The 15,627-nt window shown below is 49.6% G+C and overlaps 1 protein-coding gene across 2 annotated transcripts in view; it reads right to left on the bottom strand.

The window, feature by feature from the left end:
- Positions 1 to 1,839: 1,839 nt before the first annotated feature.
- The window catches only part of RBM6 (RNA binding motif protein 6), a 59,657-nt gene continuing 45,869 nt past the window's right edge, over positions 1,840 to 15,627 (bottom strand). For both annotated transcript variants that reach the window (XM_049826254.1, XM_049826253.1), the window contains exons 9-23: positions 15,434 to 15,502; positions 14,064 to 14,315; positions 13,387 to 13,547; positions 12,569 to 12,666; positions 12,027 to 12,069; positions 11,382 to 11,442; positions 10,334 to 10,425; positions 9,483 to 9,635; positions 8,315 to 8,404; positions 7,432 to 7,521; positions 6,554 to 6,823; positions 5,894 to 5,968; positions 5,226 to 5,323; positions 3,863 to 3,974; positions 1,840 to 2,113 (exon numbers count right to left, since the gene is read on the bottom strand). In XM_049826254.1, coding sequence (XP_049682211.1) covers positions 1,988 to 2,113; positions 3,863 to 3,974; positions 5,226 to 5,323; positions 5,894 to 5,968; positions 6,554 to 6,823; positions 7,432 to 7,521; positions 8,315 to 8,404; positions 9,483 to 9,635; positions 10,334 to 10,425; positions 11,382 to 11,442; positions 12,027 to 12,069; positions 12,569 to 12,666; positions 13,387 to 13,547; positions 14,064 to 14,315; positions 15,434 to 15,502 — 1,790 coding nt within the window. In that variant the 3' untranslated portion in view covers positions 1,840 to 1,987. The remainder of the gene's footprint in view (positions 2,114 to 3,862; positions 3,975 to 5,225; positions 5,324 to 5,893; positions 5,969 to 6,553; positions 6,824 to 7,431; positions 7,522 to 8,314; positions 8,405 to 9,482; positions 9,636 to 10,333; positions 10,426 to 11,381; positions 11,443 to 12,026; positions 12,070 to 12,568; positions 12,667 to 13,386; positions 13,548 to 14,063; positions 14,316 to 15,433; positions 15,503 to 15,627) is intronic.

The raw sequence follows: 15,627 nt of genomic DNA, 5'->3' as shown, positions 1-15,627 counted from the left end.
CAGCTACTGATCTGCTCCTAAATTCCCCACTTCTCTCCAGTGCTGCTGAAAATGATGTCCCATCATAGTCATGCTTCTTTTCCCTTTGTGCGTGAATAATTTCCAGACTCGAGAGCACCAGTTTGCTCCTCCAGACTTCACGCCACCACGACTGTTCCCTTTTTAGGGGGCTCATCCCCAGGAGCCCATCATCTTCCCCGTCTTTCCCCTGCGAGCCCAGGACTCCCTCGGGGACCGAAGCCCCAGCTTGCCGCCCAGGCTGCAGACCTCAGTAACAGTCAGGGGCTCCTTCTGCACTTGTTTTCCAAATTCTTCGCTCTCCTTTGGCGATCACTAGGAGGAGCGTGAAGGGTTGCTGTGCTTTGAGATTTTGCATTACTCGCTCAGGCTCCAGTTTACAATAATTCCTCAGTATTTCCACTCTAACAGAACTATCGGGGTCCTGTGGTTCAGTGTCATCACCCATACGCTCATTAAAACCACCATTATCGTCATTACCCAGACCCTCCCAATCTATAGACCCAGGCAAGCTGCTCCTGGCTGCTGGTTGTGCCTTGTGGTCCCCGAGTGTCTTAGTTTTAATGCACAAGCATTAGAGTGACCTTTCCTCCATCTAAACTTCCACATGGTCCTCTAAAGCCAGTTTCTTGAGCAGCTCCTCTCCCCCAGCTTGCACAGAGCCCCTAGACCTGGCACGGAGGGGCTCTCTGGCAGGAGGGGGCTGTTACAGACCCTTTCTAAACAAGACGACTTGCCCTGGGCACACACGTTCCCTCCCCTCACACCCACGTACTCACCAGCACCGCAGTGGTCGTCCCCACCTCCACCATCGCTGGGTGCAGCGCCAAGGACCAGGGTGCCAGCGAGCAAGTCCCCCACGTTTCTCTGGGGCTGCCTGTGTCACAGACAGGCAAAATGCAGCTTGGACAGGTCTTCTGCTGCCTGTAGAAGTTGTCAGCTGTTGCAGGTAGCCCTTCACCTGCAAATCCTGCTATCTTCAGCTTCCACGCCTCCTGTTTTCCCTCCTTCGGGATACCTGAAAGCGATGTCGGGGCCCGCTCTCTGCTGGGCGAGCAGGATGGCAGCGGCGGATGCCAGGCAGCTCCGGCACCATCCTCCTGCCCATTGGGCACGGGATCTGCTCCCGCCAGCCACCACCATCAGCATCGTCCTTATCTGTACAGGCCACACTCGGCCAAACCATCCCCGTCACACGTCCCTGCCCAGGAGCTGCCTCTGCGCCTCCTTGCGCTGCGCAAGCAGCACCTGCTCAGAATGGCTTTTCTTCTGACAAAGTCCCTTGCAGGCCACTAGACAGCACCAGCCACCCAGCATGGCTACATCCCCACAAGGGTCCCCAACACCACTGCGACCAGATCCAGCCCTCCCCATGCTCTGTGGGGAAGAAGAGGAGGGCTCTGCCCTGGCTGGGAAGCCCAGGTGACACCCAGTGTTAATTAGACCACCTTTAGCCATTAAGCTCTTGCTATTAATTGAACCCAGTTGTCCTTGCTCACAGCCGGGATGAATCCCACACAGGTCGCTCCTGCTCCTGAATTCCTCCCAGGCCTTCAGGCTGTCCCTGCTCCCAGCCCACATCCTGACCCGTGAGTAGACGGCATCGGGAACATCTGTCCGTGGGCTGGCAAGGAACACACTGCAGGACAGCGGCACTGCTGGCAGGGCCACCAAGTGACCAAACCTGTCCCAGACCTACTGACATGGCTGCAACTCCCAGGAACCTCATCAGCAGAGAGCAAAACACAATGGGAATCTTCCAAAGCATCACATGCTTTTAAAACATACCATTTTAGGCAAGAGACAAGCACTGACAAATTTTCAGTTTTATTAAAAAAATTCTAGCAGCAAAACCTGTAACAATTCAAAAAAAAAAAAAAAAAAAAAAAGACCAAACCCCCAAAAGAACATGACACAGAGAGAAAGAGATGGAGATGGAGAGAGACAGGCTTGGAGTTTTCTCCACCATTCACTCAAGTTCCTTATAGCGGGCAAACATGACTCTCCTGACGGCGTCACGGTAGGTCTCATTGGACTGCCTCTTGCTGGGCTTCCCTTGGGCCCCCAGGCCAGGGCCCTTCTTCCGATTTTCTGCCTGAAAACAGACACAGCTTGTGTTAGCGATTTCTCCTCTTTGCCAGCTGCCCGTAAAGAAAAAAGGTTCCCCCAGGCTGCTTCAGGACAGCTGACTGCTCCCGTGTGGATCCGGGAGAGGAGGAACAGCAAGTGCACTGTGTTCCTTCAAAAGCTGTTCGGGAGAAACTATTGGCCCTTTGCGGGCAACAAAAACACTGCCAGCAAATGCCCGGCGAGGATCAAACCACAGGGATCGGCTGTGGAGACCAACACGAGCATACGGCGGGGTGGGAGTGGGCAGCCAAAACAGGCAGCGCCAGCAGACGAGAGGCAGCCGTGTGTGAGCGAGGATCCAAACCCAGCAAAGGAAAGCGCCAGCAAGAGCGCTGAGCTCCCGGGGAGCTGTTTGCAGTTAGCCTGCATTTGCACAAGCTCAGCTGTTTTCTCCTCTAATAGAGTTCCCAAGGGCTCTGGTAGCTCACTTTGAATTTCAACCAGTTTTTAACTCTCTGAATTATTCAGTCATACCTGCCTAGAGTTAGCCCAAGAGAGCAGGCCCAAGGCTGGAAGTTTCTCTTGCTTTTAAGTCCGACTTATCTGAATCCCAGAGATGTCATCAATTAGGCTGAGAGATCAAAGTCCTGTGGGGCTGAACTGGGCATACGGCTTTGCCCAGCATGACTTGGAAGTGAAAAGAAAGTACATCTCTAAGGCTCTTTTGGGAGGCCTTTATAGGAATTGTACGAGGGCTATGCTTTGCAATCAGCTCCCCCCATTCAGTCCACAGAGCCCTGATCGGAGGTCAGACCTCCCAGAGCGCATCGCTGTTGCTGGCTCTTCGACAAAGCCAGTTTTATGGTCACAGGAAACTCTCCGTGAGGATGGAGCAACAGCTGGGCCCGGTTCCTGCTGTCTGCACTGAAGTGGGAATCTTGCCTTGTGTGTGTGGGCTCAAGCAAACACACGTCACAAAACCTCAAATATTTGCCTTTAATGATATACTCGACTGCAAGCTGAATGTCGCAACATGAGCTGCACTGCAAGTTGCCTGCCCCTTGGTGAAGCACTGACATCGCAGCAGCGAGGCAGCCAGACAACAAACCTGCTGCCACTGCTCACGTGCCTCTGGGCAACGGGAGAGCAGTCCCTACCCCAGGCCGCTTGTCAGATAAACCCTCTGCAGCAAATTAAGGTCCACTGAGAGAGGAGCCTGTCCCAGAAGGCAGGATGTCCCCCAACACTGCCTGTCCCTGAAGCCCTTTGCTGATGGGGACTGTCCTCCTCATCAGACAACATACCCTGGTATTCCCTTCCGAGTTCAGAATGGCAGCAAGAGCCTCACAAGCACTAAGCAGAGTAGACAAATAGTACCATGTGCCCTGTGGCTTTGGCTACACTCACACCTCCCCAGAGGAGGTTCACCTTTTCCCCCAGCTCACGTGGCTCCAGAGCACTGGGCTGGTGACCTGCTCAAACCCCAGCCTGGCTTTGGGCAGGTATTAATCAGATGTTCATACCCTGCCTGCTCACTGTTACTCTATTCTCAACCACTCCAGATCCATATAAATCCTAACCTTTTTCCACTGCCAACATACTTGCAGCCCCTCCCAGCCTGCAAAGTTAATTAGCACACACATATTATTCCATCAAGTGGGTGCCGAGACTTGCAGCCTGACTCTTGTTCTGGCTGGGAAATCCCTCCAGCTATCTTGGGAGACATTACCGGCTGGAGGACAGTGATGTGTTTTGAAAGGAAGGGAAGACTCACCTCCATTGGTGATGTTGTGCCCTGCTGGTTGTGGCCAAAGCCTTTCTTCCACCCCGTGGACTGCAACATTCGGTTCCCTTTGTTGTTACTATCAATCCTTGGGTCATAATCACTGCAAGAGATGCAGAATCAATTGTCCAGTTTTGCAATGCTTTGAACACATGCCAGCGATTTTTAGCTCTGCTAATTGCACCTTCATTGACATTCCAACCTCTCCTGAGGGATACCCAAGTTGCTTGCAAGAAGCACACCACCCAAGGAAACCAACACAGCGGATTCTGTGTGCACGGGTCAGACACCTTTGACCGCCTAACTCCTTGTCTCACCTCAGGGGAAAATACACCAGGGCACAGGAAATGAGCTCAGACTCCAAAATATTTATGGTACGAGCAAGCCAGGAGCATTCTGTGCTTGCACTTCTTAATCTGAATTTTAGCAATAGCTAGAAAGTGAAGTCTAATCCCTGCTGCTCTGTTAGATCTTTCTTTTCTCCCAGTGCTGTGGTCATTGAGCTCAATAGGTGCAGTGTTGATTTGGACACCCTTTCTCCCACCTGGTCATTACTCATCCAAGACCATTAACCAAACCCCATAGTTTTGCAAACCACTCAGCACAAAAATAGCTTCCTTCGGGCAAGTTCTACTTTCTGGCTGCTGCTGACGCTGCACACAAACTGCTTTAGTTTATCCACAGCTATTCCAGGAAAACAGGAAAGAGAAGACGTGGATTTTTAAACTGCAAGACATGGAGGAAAGGTGTCTTTCTGAGGTGCTGTACCAGAAGGGAACAGGCACATAACCAGTTTTGTCTTCAACGCATGCCTAGCAGTTCCTCTGCCCACTGGAACACGCGAGCTTGCAGCAGGCAGGCCTTTCGAGAGCTCCACATAGCACGCACTTTCTTCCTCCACCTACTCTGAATGAGATGGAAACAGCTTCTAGTGTTCCTCTGAGTCAGTGGAACAGATGAAACACAGCTTTGCTCTTTCTTTCAATGGCTAGATGCCAGGACAGGAGGACAGCAAGTGCCTTAAGGATGAGGTGGATGGGAACAGGCTGCATTCTGCTCCCTGCGCCTGGCTAGGCACGCTCAAACCCCCCATCTCACCCAGGCAGCTTATCTCTGCTCTCCCCTAAATCCTCGTTTCCACCCCTGCACTATGCACCCCTGGCCCTCTCCTGCCCTCTCTGAGAAGTCCTACAGCACAACAGGCTCACACTTTGGGGAACTCTACCCACAAGAATCACAGCCCTTCTGGCTGTTACTCTTGCAGATCCACCCCACTGGCCTTGGTGTGCCAGCAGCACACATGTCATCCTGGCATCAGCTGCCCCAAAGAGATCTAACCAAGAGCAGCCATTACCCCTCTGAGTCCCGGTCGTATCTGAGTCGTTTCCTCTCTGGTGAATCCATCTGCTGGAATTTCTCTCTCCGGTCGTTTCCTTTGTCTTTATATCTCCCCTTCACAACAGAAAGAACAAATTAAATACGGGAGCTACTAAGTATTCAACACCCCACAGGAGACTGCTCTGCAGCCAGGTCTCATCTCATCCTCAGCTGGCTGCAAATCTGTCCTGGGGACCCACAAACCCTGGATGTTTCTAGGACCTACAATCTACTTATTCTGTCCTGATGGCATCTGTTGGGCTGACCCAGAATTGTGGTTGCAGCCATCCAGCTACAGCACTGGGAGCAGCTTTGCCACCTTCCGAACAACAGACAGTTACAACTCTTCCATTCCTGGCCAGGCATCAATTTTAGATGGAAATCTGGGTGCTACTTAGCCCAAAGGCCAACGGCTTGCAGGGCAACAGAACCTTATTCTGGGAGGAGAGAGACCTGCTCTTACAAGCCACAGCACTATCTACAGGTCCAAATGCAGAGTGTGCCTACAGTTCAATCTAAGACTTTCTGGGAGGCATTTAATGTCCAGGCTGCAGATACAGGTGCATAAGCGGAGGGTCTGCCTGGGACCAACATCCCTCTAATGCAGGACCACTAACAGAAGTCTCCCCACTGCTGCAGACCCACCTCACGCTCTCTCTTCTCCAAATATGCCAGTTCCTGCTCAGATCGTTTGATCTTCATATGTATCTCCAGGTTTTGCTGGAAGGAGGAAAGCAGAAGCCAGTGTCAGCAGAGGATACAAGCTGTCAGGGTCATTTGCTCCACCCGTAAGGAGTACAGGTAATAAAGTGGCATGCTCTTGCACCTGGACTATACCAGATGGAATAGCTTCTTTTGCAGCCCAGACTACCTGCTCCCCCACAGAGGCCAGGACCCCTTCTTCTCCACAGTAAGGAAGGCAACCAGTCCTATTTTAACCGGCATGCAGTTTGGCCCTCCTAGAAGCAAGAGCTCAAAGGCAATGCAGAACATGGGGAGATATGTGCTAAGTTCTCACTGCTATCACACCCATGTGTGCCAGCACCCCACTCTCCCCAAGCCTTAGCTATCTTGCTACAGCTTAAAAAGTCACACCTTGATGTTATAGCACTCCCGTGGCAGAAACAAGCAGCTCACACAATGCTTTGAACAGAGCTATGATGGGAACTTTGCCTGTTACTGTGTCAAATTCAGCACAGCTCTTCCCACCCAACCGTCGCATTTTTCTCTGCAGATCACAAAGCTGTTGAGCCAAAGGCAGCTTGCAGCTCACGCACAACCCCTCAGCCACCAGCTCCCCCATACCTTGTGCAGGTTGGAAAGCTGCTGATGCTTGATGAGCACTTCCTTGTTGGGAAACTGCCTCCTGCACAGCAAGCAGGCCAGCTTGTTCCAGTCAGTCAGCTTGTCGTCACTGGCCTTGGCCTTCCTCTGCTGCTCCTCGCGTTGTGCTGGTGGGTGAGGAGGCGGCAGCCACTGCACCTGTGACTGCTCCTCCTCTTCCTCCTCCTCTTCATTGTCACTGTCTCCTCCGTACTCTCCCAGAAGTCCTATCAGAGGGTTCACCACCTTGGGCTGAGGGAAGAGGCAGAAAAGTGTGACAATTTGTAGCATGAAGCCTGCCCTGCCATGTGGGGCTCTGCTTCCCCAACCAACCTCCCCATGACTTCTGTCTCCATTCCAGCCCAAGAGCCACAGAGCAGCATACCACCAGCATGGGCAGGGAATGGAAAGAAGCTGGCTGGACACCACAGGGTAGACACCCTTCTGTTCTCTAGACAGGCGTGCTTTCGTGCCAGGCTTTCCCAATCTGCCACACACCTAAGCACAAGAAGCTGACTGAAGCAGTGGCTATTTGGCAGGGAGCTGCTGTCAGTCACTTTCTCTAGCAATGGAGATCAGTGAAGTTTGGCCTTTCTTAGTCTGGAGGCAGCTGGAAGAGTTTTCTGCCTGAGGAGACCCTGCTTAAATGCAGGTATTAAATCTCCCCCTGCTAGAAACCCACAAACAATCTCAGAGTTATAAAACAGACTACCTTCACCATTCCATCTCTAATGCTCCCTCCTCTGGCATGAAAGGCTGGCACCTCTGTCACTCAAGATCACGGCCAGGCTTTGGTGAGCCTCTCTAGCCCTGTACCCAGGCTCAAACAAGGCAAAACCCAATCCTATGGAGCCGCTTACCGGGGCTGCACTCTCATCCTTTTTCACAGAGGGAGGTAGTGGTTTTTTAAAGACATCTTCTGCAGAAAACTTCTCCTCTCCAGTCTCATTCTGAAACAGTCAAGATCAGGTGTTAAGACCACCATAGCATGGACTCACTGCACGCAATAGCTAAGCACCCATTTAAACAGGCCTCCAAGGAAACCAGGCAGTTGGCAGAAATGAGGTGGTGGTTTTGGTGGCAGACATTCCCATTCTGGGGAATCCATAGCTCTCCTGCAGCTATGCCCTTGGTTTCAGGGACAGCTGCAGCATCTCACCATGCTGTCCTAGCCTGTCCCACTCTCACTCTCTGCTGGACTGTCATGCTGACAGCAGCTCCAGCCATGCCTCAGACCAGTGAGGGAGCTGGGGCAGGGCCAGGTCACATTTGGACACCTCTGTGCACAGAGGACACAGAGACCAGGTGCAAAGCCACCCCCACAGCCAGCCAGCATTGGAGCAGAGAAACCCATCACTCCAGGAAGAGTTACAGTCCTGCTTGGCCATGAGAGATGAGACAAAGCACAAGTACTATAGGTGAGGAGGGGAAAGGACACCACCAGTTTTCTCTGCTGTGTCTGCTGCACAACATATGGCCAGGCTCAACCAGCGTGGTAGTGTTTTCAGGATCTTCCTTATACTGGACAGAGAACACCAGAGACTGCAGCCACCCAGCACTGCAGCAGGATGAGCCTGTGATGCTCATTTGTACACTCAGCAGCACAAAGCGTGTGCTGGGGTGAAGCTTCACATCTACATGCTTTACAGTAAATGGGTCTGAAGCCCTAGACATGCTCTAGTTTAGCAGTTCATTAGCTCCTCTTACCTGACTGGGGAAGACAAGTGCTATAAAACATCTTACCAGGCTTGCACTCTCATCCTTTTTCACAGAGGGGGGCAACGGCTTTTTGAAAACGTCTTCTACAAAGAACCTCTCCTCTCCAGGCTCGTTCTGAAAAAAACACAAGATTAGGCATTAGGCCATCAGCAGCACAGGGGTCCAAAAGTGCACACAGCAGCCAGGAAGCCACTTCTGAGCATCCAGAGAAACCAGGCAGCTGGTAAAAATGACAGAAGGATTTCTACTGGAGATGCTTTCACCCCCCATTCAGACAACACTGTGTTTGTCCTAAGTCAGTGCCCTTGAAAGCAGGCATCCTCCATACCAGACGAGACTCCTTGGCTGGCTTGGTTCCAACCTCAGGGACAATTACACCCCTTGGGTCCCAATTGCCCAGGGCTGGTCATGCCACAGAGTGTATCCAGACCAACAGGCAAGGAGGAAAACAAAGTTTCTGCATTTGTGGCTAAATCACTTCTATCAACTCTCCTGGCATTCCTCAGGCCCAGTCAGTATCACAACACTGTTGCGGGAGATCCTGCTCCAAGCACCCACGCTCAAACATCACTTTGGGCACTTACTCCCAATCAGCAGCTCCCTAGGCTGGGGAGACAGTGCTTGCTCACTGGGAGCAGCACTGAAAGGCACTGCCGAGGACTGGGACTGGACTCTGGGACGGATTGTACAGGACAGCCATCACAGACTCCTATCTGCATTCTATCTCAGTTCACCTTTGCAGCCCATCTGCACTGCCTGCCTCATCTTCCTGCCTGTCTGTGATGTTTGGAGGGGGCAGGAACTGTGGTTAGGGAAGAGCTGAATCTCCGTCATTATCCGAGTTGGTATGTTTAAACATCTCTGCTATTTTTCTGTTGGCTCTGTCACAATACTGGGTGCTTTCACCAGTATGAGTGAAATGTGTGTCTCAGTTACCTGGATGTTTCTGAATCCTTTACCATAAGGAAGGGATGAGAAGCCCTGACTTAATGTCACAAGAGAAAAATTTCAGGAACTTACTCACACCTGGCCAGACAACCTGGTCTGCTGGTGACCCCATGTATTTCATTGTTTTCCCTCACTATACCTCCCTTTTTGAATCCTCTATGAATTACTCCCTATTTTCTAACCTCTCTTACCTCAACCTTCTAGCCTCAGACCTCTGATCATCCTGGTGCCTAGAGGGATTTACCTTAGCAGAAGTATTTTTCCCTTTCTCCTTTTTGTCCCTGTTGTCCCTGCTGTGTGGCTCCTTCCTTTCATTTGTCCGTTCTTGGCTTCCATGCCGCCGCCTTCTGCTCTCTGTAGGTGATGAGCAGGCTTCTCGGTCTATTGTGACTTCTCTCTGAAAGAGGCATTTGGAACAGACTTAGCCAAACCCCTGCAAGCTTCTTATTGGGCTTATTGTCCTTATTGGGCTGGGGAGACCAGCACACTAAGAAGGGACTGCAGAGCCTCAGTCAGCTGAGGGCAAAGGTGTCAGAACTTTGCTGGGGCAGAAGACAGTCTACCACATTCAGGTCATCAGAACACTACCCTGCTCACTCCAAACACGGACATCTCCAGTATCATGAAAACAAGATGATAGTCCCAGAGAACCTCTGCAGATGGCTCTTTTTCAGCATCATTGTAACTACTGCTGGCTGAGGTCAGGGAGCAAAGAGACCACAGATGAAAACAGAGCTCTCCTGTTCACCTTTTAATACAGAGAGTCACATATCACAAGTCTTCAGTAAAATCTAGCATGGATGCTCTGCCCATAAGTCTACTCAACAAAGAGACCAAAACCCCTCCAAAGGCAGGGCTTCAGAGGCCAAAAAGGCAGCTACAGTAACTGGTTCAACTAATGGATGCCTAGGCTCTCATTAAGTTGATACTTTGGAACATGTATCCCTTTTACACAGGTCAGAGGACTGAGTGAAAGAAATACTCTCAGCCTCTCTACTGTCCTATGCTTGCCTGTCTTCAGGATCCAGCTGCAAAATCTTTCCAGAGAAGGGCAGTTTGTAAGAATATACTGTGTGTATCTTCCCATGCACTCACCTGAGTCCTGGGGTCATAGTAAGTCCCAGCTATGGGATCATAGTAATTCCCAGTTTCAGGATCATAAATGTATGTGGACACATCTGATGGAGCTGAACAGAGAGACAAGAGTTAACACCACAATATTCCAAAGGCAGAATTTGCCTTTTACAAAGACAAAAGCATAGGCAAATATTACAATGCTGAAAGGATCAAGAGTGGGAAAGAAGAATTCTTCTCTCCTGGCAAGAGAGGTGTGAGCATCCTCACATCACTCGACCTGTATCTTCTTTTCTTTAAGGAGTAAGAAGTGAGATAGGTTTTCACAATTCTTCTGGTTTAGGACTCTGGCAAAACTTTCACATCAAAACACACACTTATAGGGGCTGCACTGAGATCACCAGACCACAACACTTGACTGGACAAAGATACGTAATTCAGTAATTTCCCTAAGAATGAGTACTAGGCTCTGTGTCCACCCACCCCTGTGAACAAGGCAGATCTGTGCTCTTTAAAACAGTCTGCTGTTTAAAGTGATGACACTCCCTACATCCTTTCCGCCCCATGGGTGCATGAAAGATCCCAACAAGGAAGGGAAGCAAACTGTTTCTACAGTAAAAGCCAAAGGCCTTAAGGGTAGGCCCATAATGTGAGGAATACTTCTCATCTCCAAAGTGTTATTGGACAGAGCTCAGCAATACTACGTACAAGTTAGTAAAACAATCAGGAGTGTTCTTCCAGCTACTGGCACTGCTACATAAAGTGTATTTTCTTCTGTCTCATCTAGTAATTGCCAGGCTGATTTCATCCATCAGTTTACCACAACAATGAAAAGCACGCAGCAGGTTTCCTTTATCTGCATGTAGTTTTGCATGGTAAGAGTAGAGAGAAACACATCATCAGATAGGAAAATGTGACTAAACAAAGTTGGCAAAGGAACTCAGAAGTGGGTGTAGCAAACAAACCTACTCTTAGCCTTTAAAAATATTTTTGGGCTGATTCCTACATGTCAGTGCCCTTTTAAGGAAGAAAAGTCTCCACAGTAGGAGTGAGGCAGAGCTTAACTTACACTGTGCTCTGGTGCGTCTCTGTGATTCGCCGCCCCTCCTGTCTCTCATGCCCCTTCTGCCCTGGAGTAAGTGAACAACACAAACACATCAGAGACTCTTTGACAAACATCATATTGCTTATCCTCCCCCTCACAGGCCCAAAGTTCAGGAAAACAGCTCACTTAGCTACCCTGAATAGAGCACAAGCAGACATAGCTTTTCATCTACAGAACAACGGACAGTGTTACAAAGCACAAGACCTCTGTAGCTGCCATGAATCTTTACATGCGGTGCTAACAGCAATCTGTATCGAAGCGTCCAGCTCATTCAGTATGGGAAGTAGTCTAGTAACAAGCACTAGAGAAGAGACATTCATTCCGGAAAAATTCGTGGAGACATTCACTCTGTAAAAGCATGGTATAGAGTAATCCAGCCTAGAACTCCCTCAAGCAGCATCCGCACCCTGACTTGCACTTCTATACACATTATAAACACAGTGTTAGGGGCAGAGTAGCAGTGAAGAGCACACTTGAGCATTATCATCCCATCTTCAAACGTGTTGAACTTTCTGCAGCCCAAAGGGAAAAAGCCTAACAAAGTCAGGCCTATAACCCCCAGTGCTCCCTCCCTTTCCAGTGACCTGCAGGGAAGTTGTGCAGACCTACCGGGCCATAGTAGGAATTGTCACTGTGCTCCCCATAGTCATTCCTGTTGAAATAAAGGTTGCAGGTTAATGTCAATCTGGCTTCACATTAATCTCGGCAGACTCAAAATGATCAGCAGGACCAATAAAGGCAGAAAGACCATCTTCACTGGCCACATGTTGGATTGTGTCCATCCCAGGAGACAGAGAGACTTTGCAGATCACTGTCTCCACAAGTTACGACCACACTCTCTGCTGTATCCGTAAAGATGCATATCTCCAACTGCTTTTTAAAAAGCTGAACCCATAATTCCCTCACTATGGGATTTGATGGCTGGATAACAACAAGTGGCCATGCAATATGATGATTAATCCCATACTGCTCAATCACTGAAGCTTCTTCTAGCTCTGATGCCTTCAGCTCTCCAACACATTTTTAAGCTGCAGGAACATCTGTGCTAATTCACGTGCCAACCTTTACTTTAAGCACCTGGTTTCGCAACACAGCTCTAGCCTTGCAGCACATCACACAAAGGACGAGCCTACTGCCTCATCTGTCTATACCTTCTCCTCCCTGTAGCAAGATTCACTTCCACTGTACGTCCATCAATGCAGATAGGGGGATCCAGGTTCTGCAGTATCTTTAGCAACCTCAGCGCCTCCTGTAAAAGGAAAAGACGATTTCACATCCATGAGAAGGAAACATAAGCCCGTTTCCCAAATCCAGTCCACCTGAAACACAGGGTTTATGCTTACATGATGACCACAGTAGGACAGGAAACACAACACTTTTGTCTAAATATTAGTGAAAGATACTTAGAATGTGACAAAAACGATAAATGCATTGTTAGGTTCTCTGCTTGTCCTAGGACTGTTTTCAGCAGCCAGCTAGGGACTACATTCTCGCAGGGCTACTGTTTCCCCAAAGAGTTTTGGTGAACATCCTCTGGACCAATGCCAAAGCACAGCTAGGGAGTCTGGGAGTCACCCAGAACCAGAAAATGTGAACCCTCCAACATGGGACTGTCTCTTAATTAAGATTTTTGCCTTCTGCAGACAGAAACCACTGAATTCAAGTTCCCTGCAAACAAAATATCTGTGCAAGAGGTGTTCAAGTTTAGAAGGGTCTACAAAGAAATGTGTTGGGCAAGAAACTCACTCAGCATCACAGCTTGTGACAACAGACTATCTTGGTACCTAAAGCCAGAGAGCAACAGCTGTATCAGATATTCCCTGTACCTAGCCAGACAAGCAGAAGAGAGGACTCCGTCCAGGACAGCTGCACCACAAGTACAGCTATTTCTTGTATTTCTGTGATTTCTCTACTTCTACAGACTATAGACGCCGACAGGGGGAGCACGTGAAAGCAGGAAACTACTTACAGCATGTGAATCCAGTTCAATGAAGCCATAGGTCTGCCCCATCCTTCCAGCCTTGTTCTTCATGATGCGCACACTGGATGTGGAGAGACGCACATATGGGGCCAGGAGCCCCACAATCACTTCTGGTGGGGTGAATCGAGTAATACGCTTCAGCATGATTGCTGTGAAGCACAATGAGGGAGGTGGCCAGGAAAGAAATAGTAAAAAAAGGTAATTCAGATCTAAGTTTATTGTGACAGCACAGGTAAAACTAAACCCACTCAAAGCAACAGCGTGGCTTCTTGCAGTCGAGACTGGAAGCCATCGCTTTTTTTCCCCTCCACTTTGCAAGATGCTCAGAGTACTGCCTCCAATTGTTAACTTTTCCTTCCCAGAAAACAGATCAGAAAGTAGGCCCCTCCTCAGAGGAGCTCAGCCCAGGATAACTTCTGGCAAAAGAGACTTCTGCTGCTCTGCTAAGTCAACTGCACCATCCTGAAGCCAGCTTGCCCTGAATTAAGTTTCCTAAAGGCAATCTGCCAGCACCTTTGGAGCTGGACAGCCCACCACCACTTGATACATGGATTTGCACAACATAGAAAGAGCCTCTAGAGGTTTTAGTGAAAGCTGCCCTTACTGCAGATGGCCTCATGGAGTGCAAGCAAGACGAATCCAAAATTGGGCCCTGTGCCACTCACTTCTGCTTCCTCCACCATCCTGTGGTGTGGCTTCCTCTGCTTCTCTCTGAGAAGGCAGCTCCTGGTGCCGGTCCATGTCCCTTCTCTTCTCCTGTGAGGGCCGCCGCTCTCTCCCTTCATCTCTCTTCCTTGGCTCCTGCTCCTGAGGCTGACACTCCTGCTGTGGAGCAGGAACTGAGGGCTGCAGAGGCTGCTTTGGAGATCCTGGTTGTCCTGATAACTCTTGATCAGGTTTTTCAAGCTTGGTCTCGGCTGTTAGAGAGGAGAAATGGAATGGTTTCCCATACAGTGTTTCAGCATGTATTTTTCTCCTCCTGTTTTCTGGCCACTGCAGTAGCACCCCTTATAAAAGGCTAACCTGTTCTTAACCCATGTCTTAACACTCTGCAGACACAAGGTGTGTAAGGACAAGCTAGATACCGCTCATCCTTCCATTGCCTTGTTTCATGTTGGGCTCGCCTGTCCTGGAGGACACCTGACCTCTCCTGTCAGAGACAAGAGGCTTTTTGGCCTCTTTTTATGATTGGCTCTTGCCTGGGCAAATGTGAATCAGGGATGGGTTTGGATATGTTCCTCCCATGTCCAGGACAGCCTACATGGCAGTGATATCCTTACTATGCCTGATGTATTCTTGAACACCCACAGCTGAGCAGTATCAACTAGTAACTGTCACCCTACCGCTATGCTAGAGGAAAACTGGGTGCAGAACCCTATGATCACTAAGTGAAATGAATCATAATACTGATTTTGATCAGGTGCCTACTTACCACAAATGAGGCAAATATTTATGGAAACACCCTGCCCCCCAGCCTAGTTATGCAATGCAGAGAATATAAATCCCATGAAGTTTCTGTGCTTGAAGGCCTCTGAAGCATCTGGCTTCACTTCAAAAGAGATCCCTACCTGAGCTGCTAAAGCTGTTGGAAAGGGAAGCCAAAGCTGTGGGGCTGCAAAGTCAGACATCACCAGCCCTGCACCTGCTGCTGAAGCCTCTTCCCAGAAAGAGAAAGAAATGAGAGTGAAAGACTTGGCACAGTGAAGCTTCACTCTTTAATGCCCACCAGAGCACCTCTCCACTCTCGTTCTGTTTGGGCAGCAGGCAGCATGGCAGAACACACAACGATTCTACATGTAAACGTTGGGAAAGTTGCACACTGACTTGCTTGGCTGTCAGCACAGCTCATGTTGGACAGGCCCACACTAATCTGTCTGCAGTTTGCAGCGTGCAGAGTTTTGGCTACACTTCATGAGCAGAACCTCGTGTAAAATTTGCATAGGAAACCAATCTGCATGTGCAGCTGTGAAAACTGCCCATGTAAATCACACAGACATAAGCACAACCCCAGAGGTGGGGAAAGCAATTCTCTTACTGAATTCTTGCTCAGCTGATGCATCCTCTCCCTCAGAACCACCTCTGGAATCTGGGCCTGCTCTGCTTCCTGTAAGAGAGGCATATTTAAGTCCATTTCAAGACCATGAGTCACAAAGCATGCAAGAACTCACGCAAAGCTGCAGTAACAACTGTATATGTATGCCTAGAGTTGTTTTGTTTCACTCGGCAATT

The sequence above is a fragment of the Accipiter gentilis genome, chromosome 23 (genome assembly GCF_929443795.1).
Source record: "Accipiter gentilis chromosome 23, bAccGen1.1, whole genome shotgun sequence".
Classification (NCBI taxonomy): Eukaryota; Metazoa; Chordata; class Aves; order Accipitriformes; family Accipitridae; genus Astur; species Astur gentilis.
This window is presented reverse-complemented; position numbering and strand designations above follow the sequence as displayed.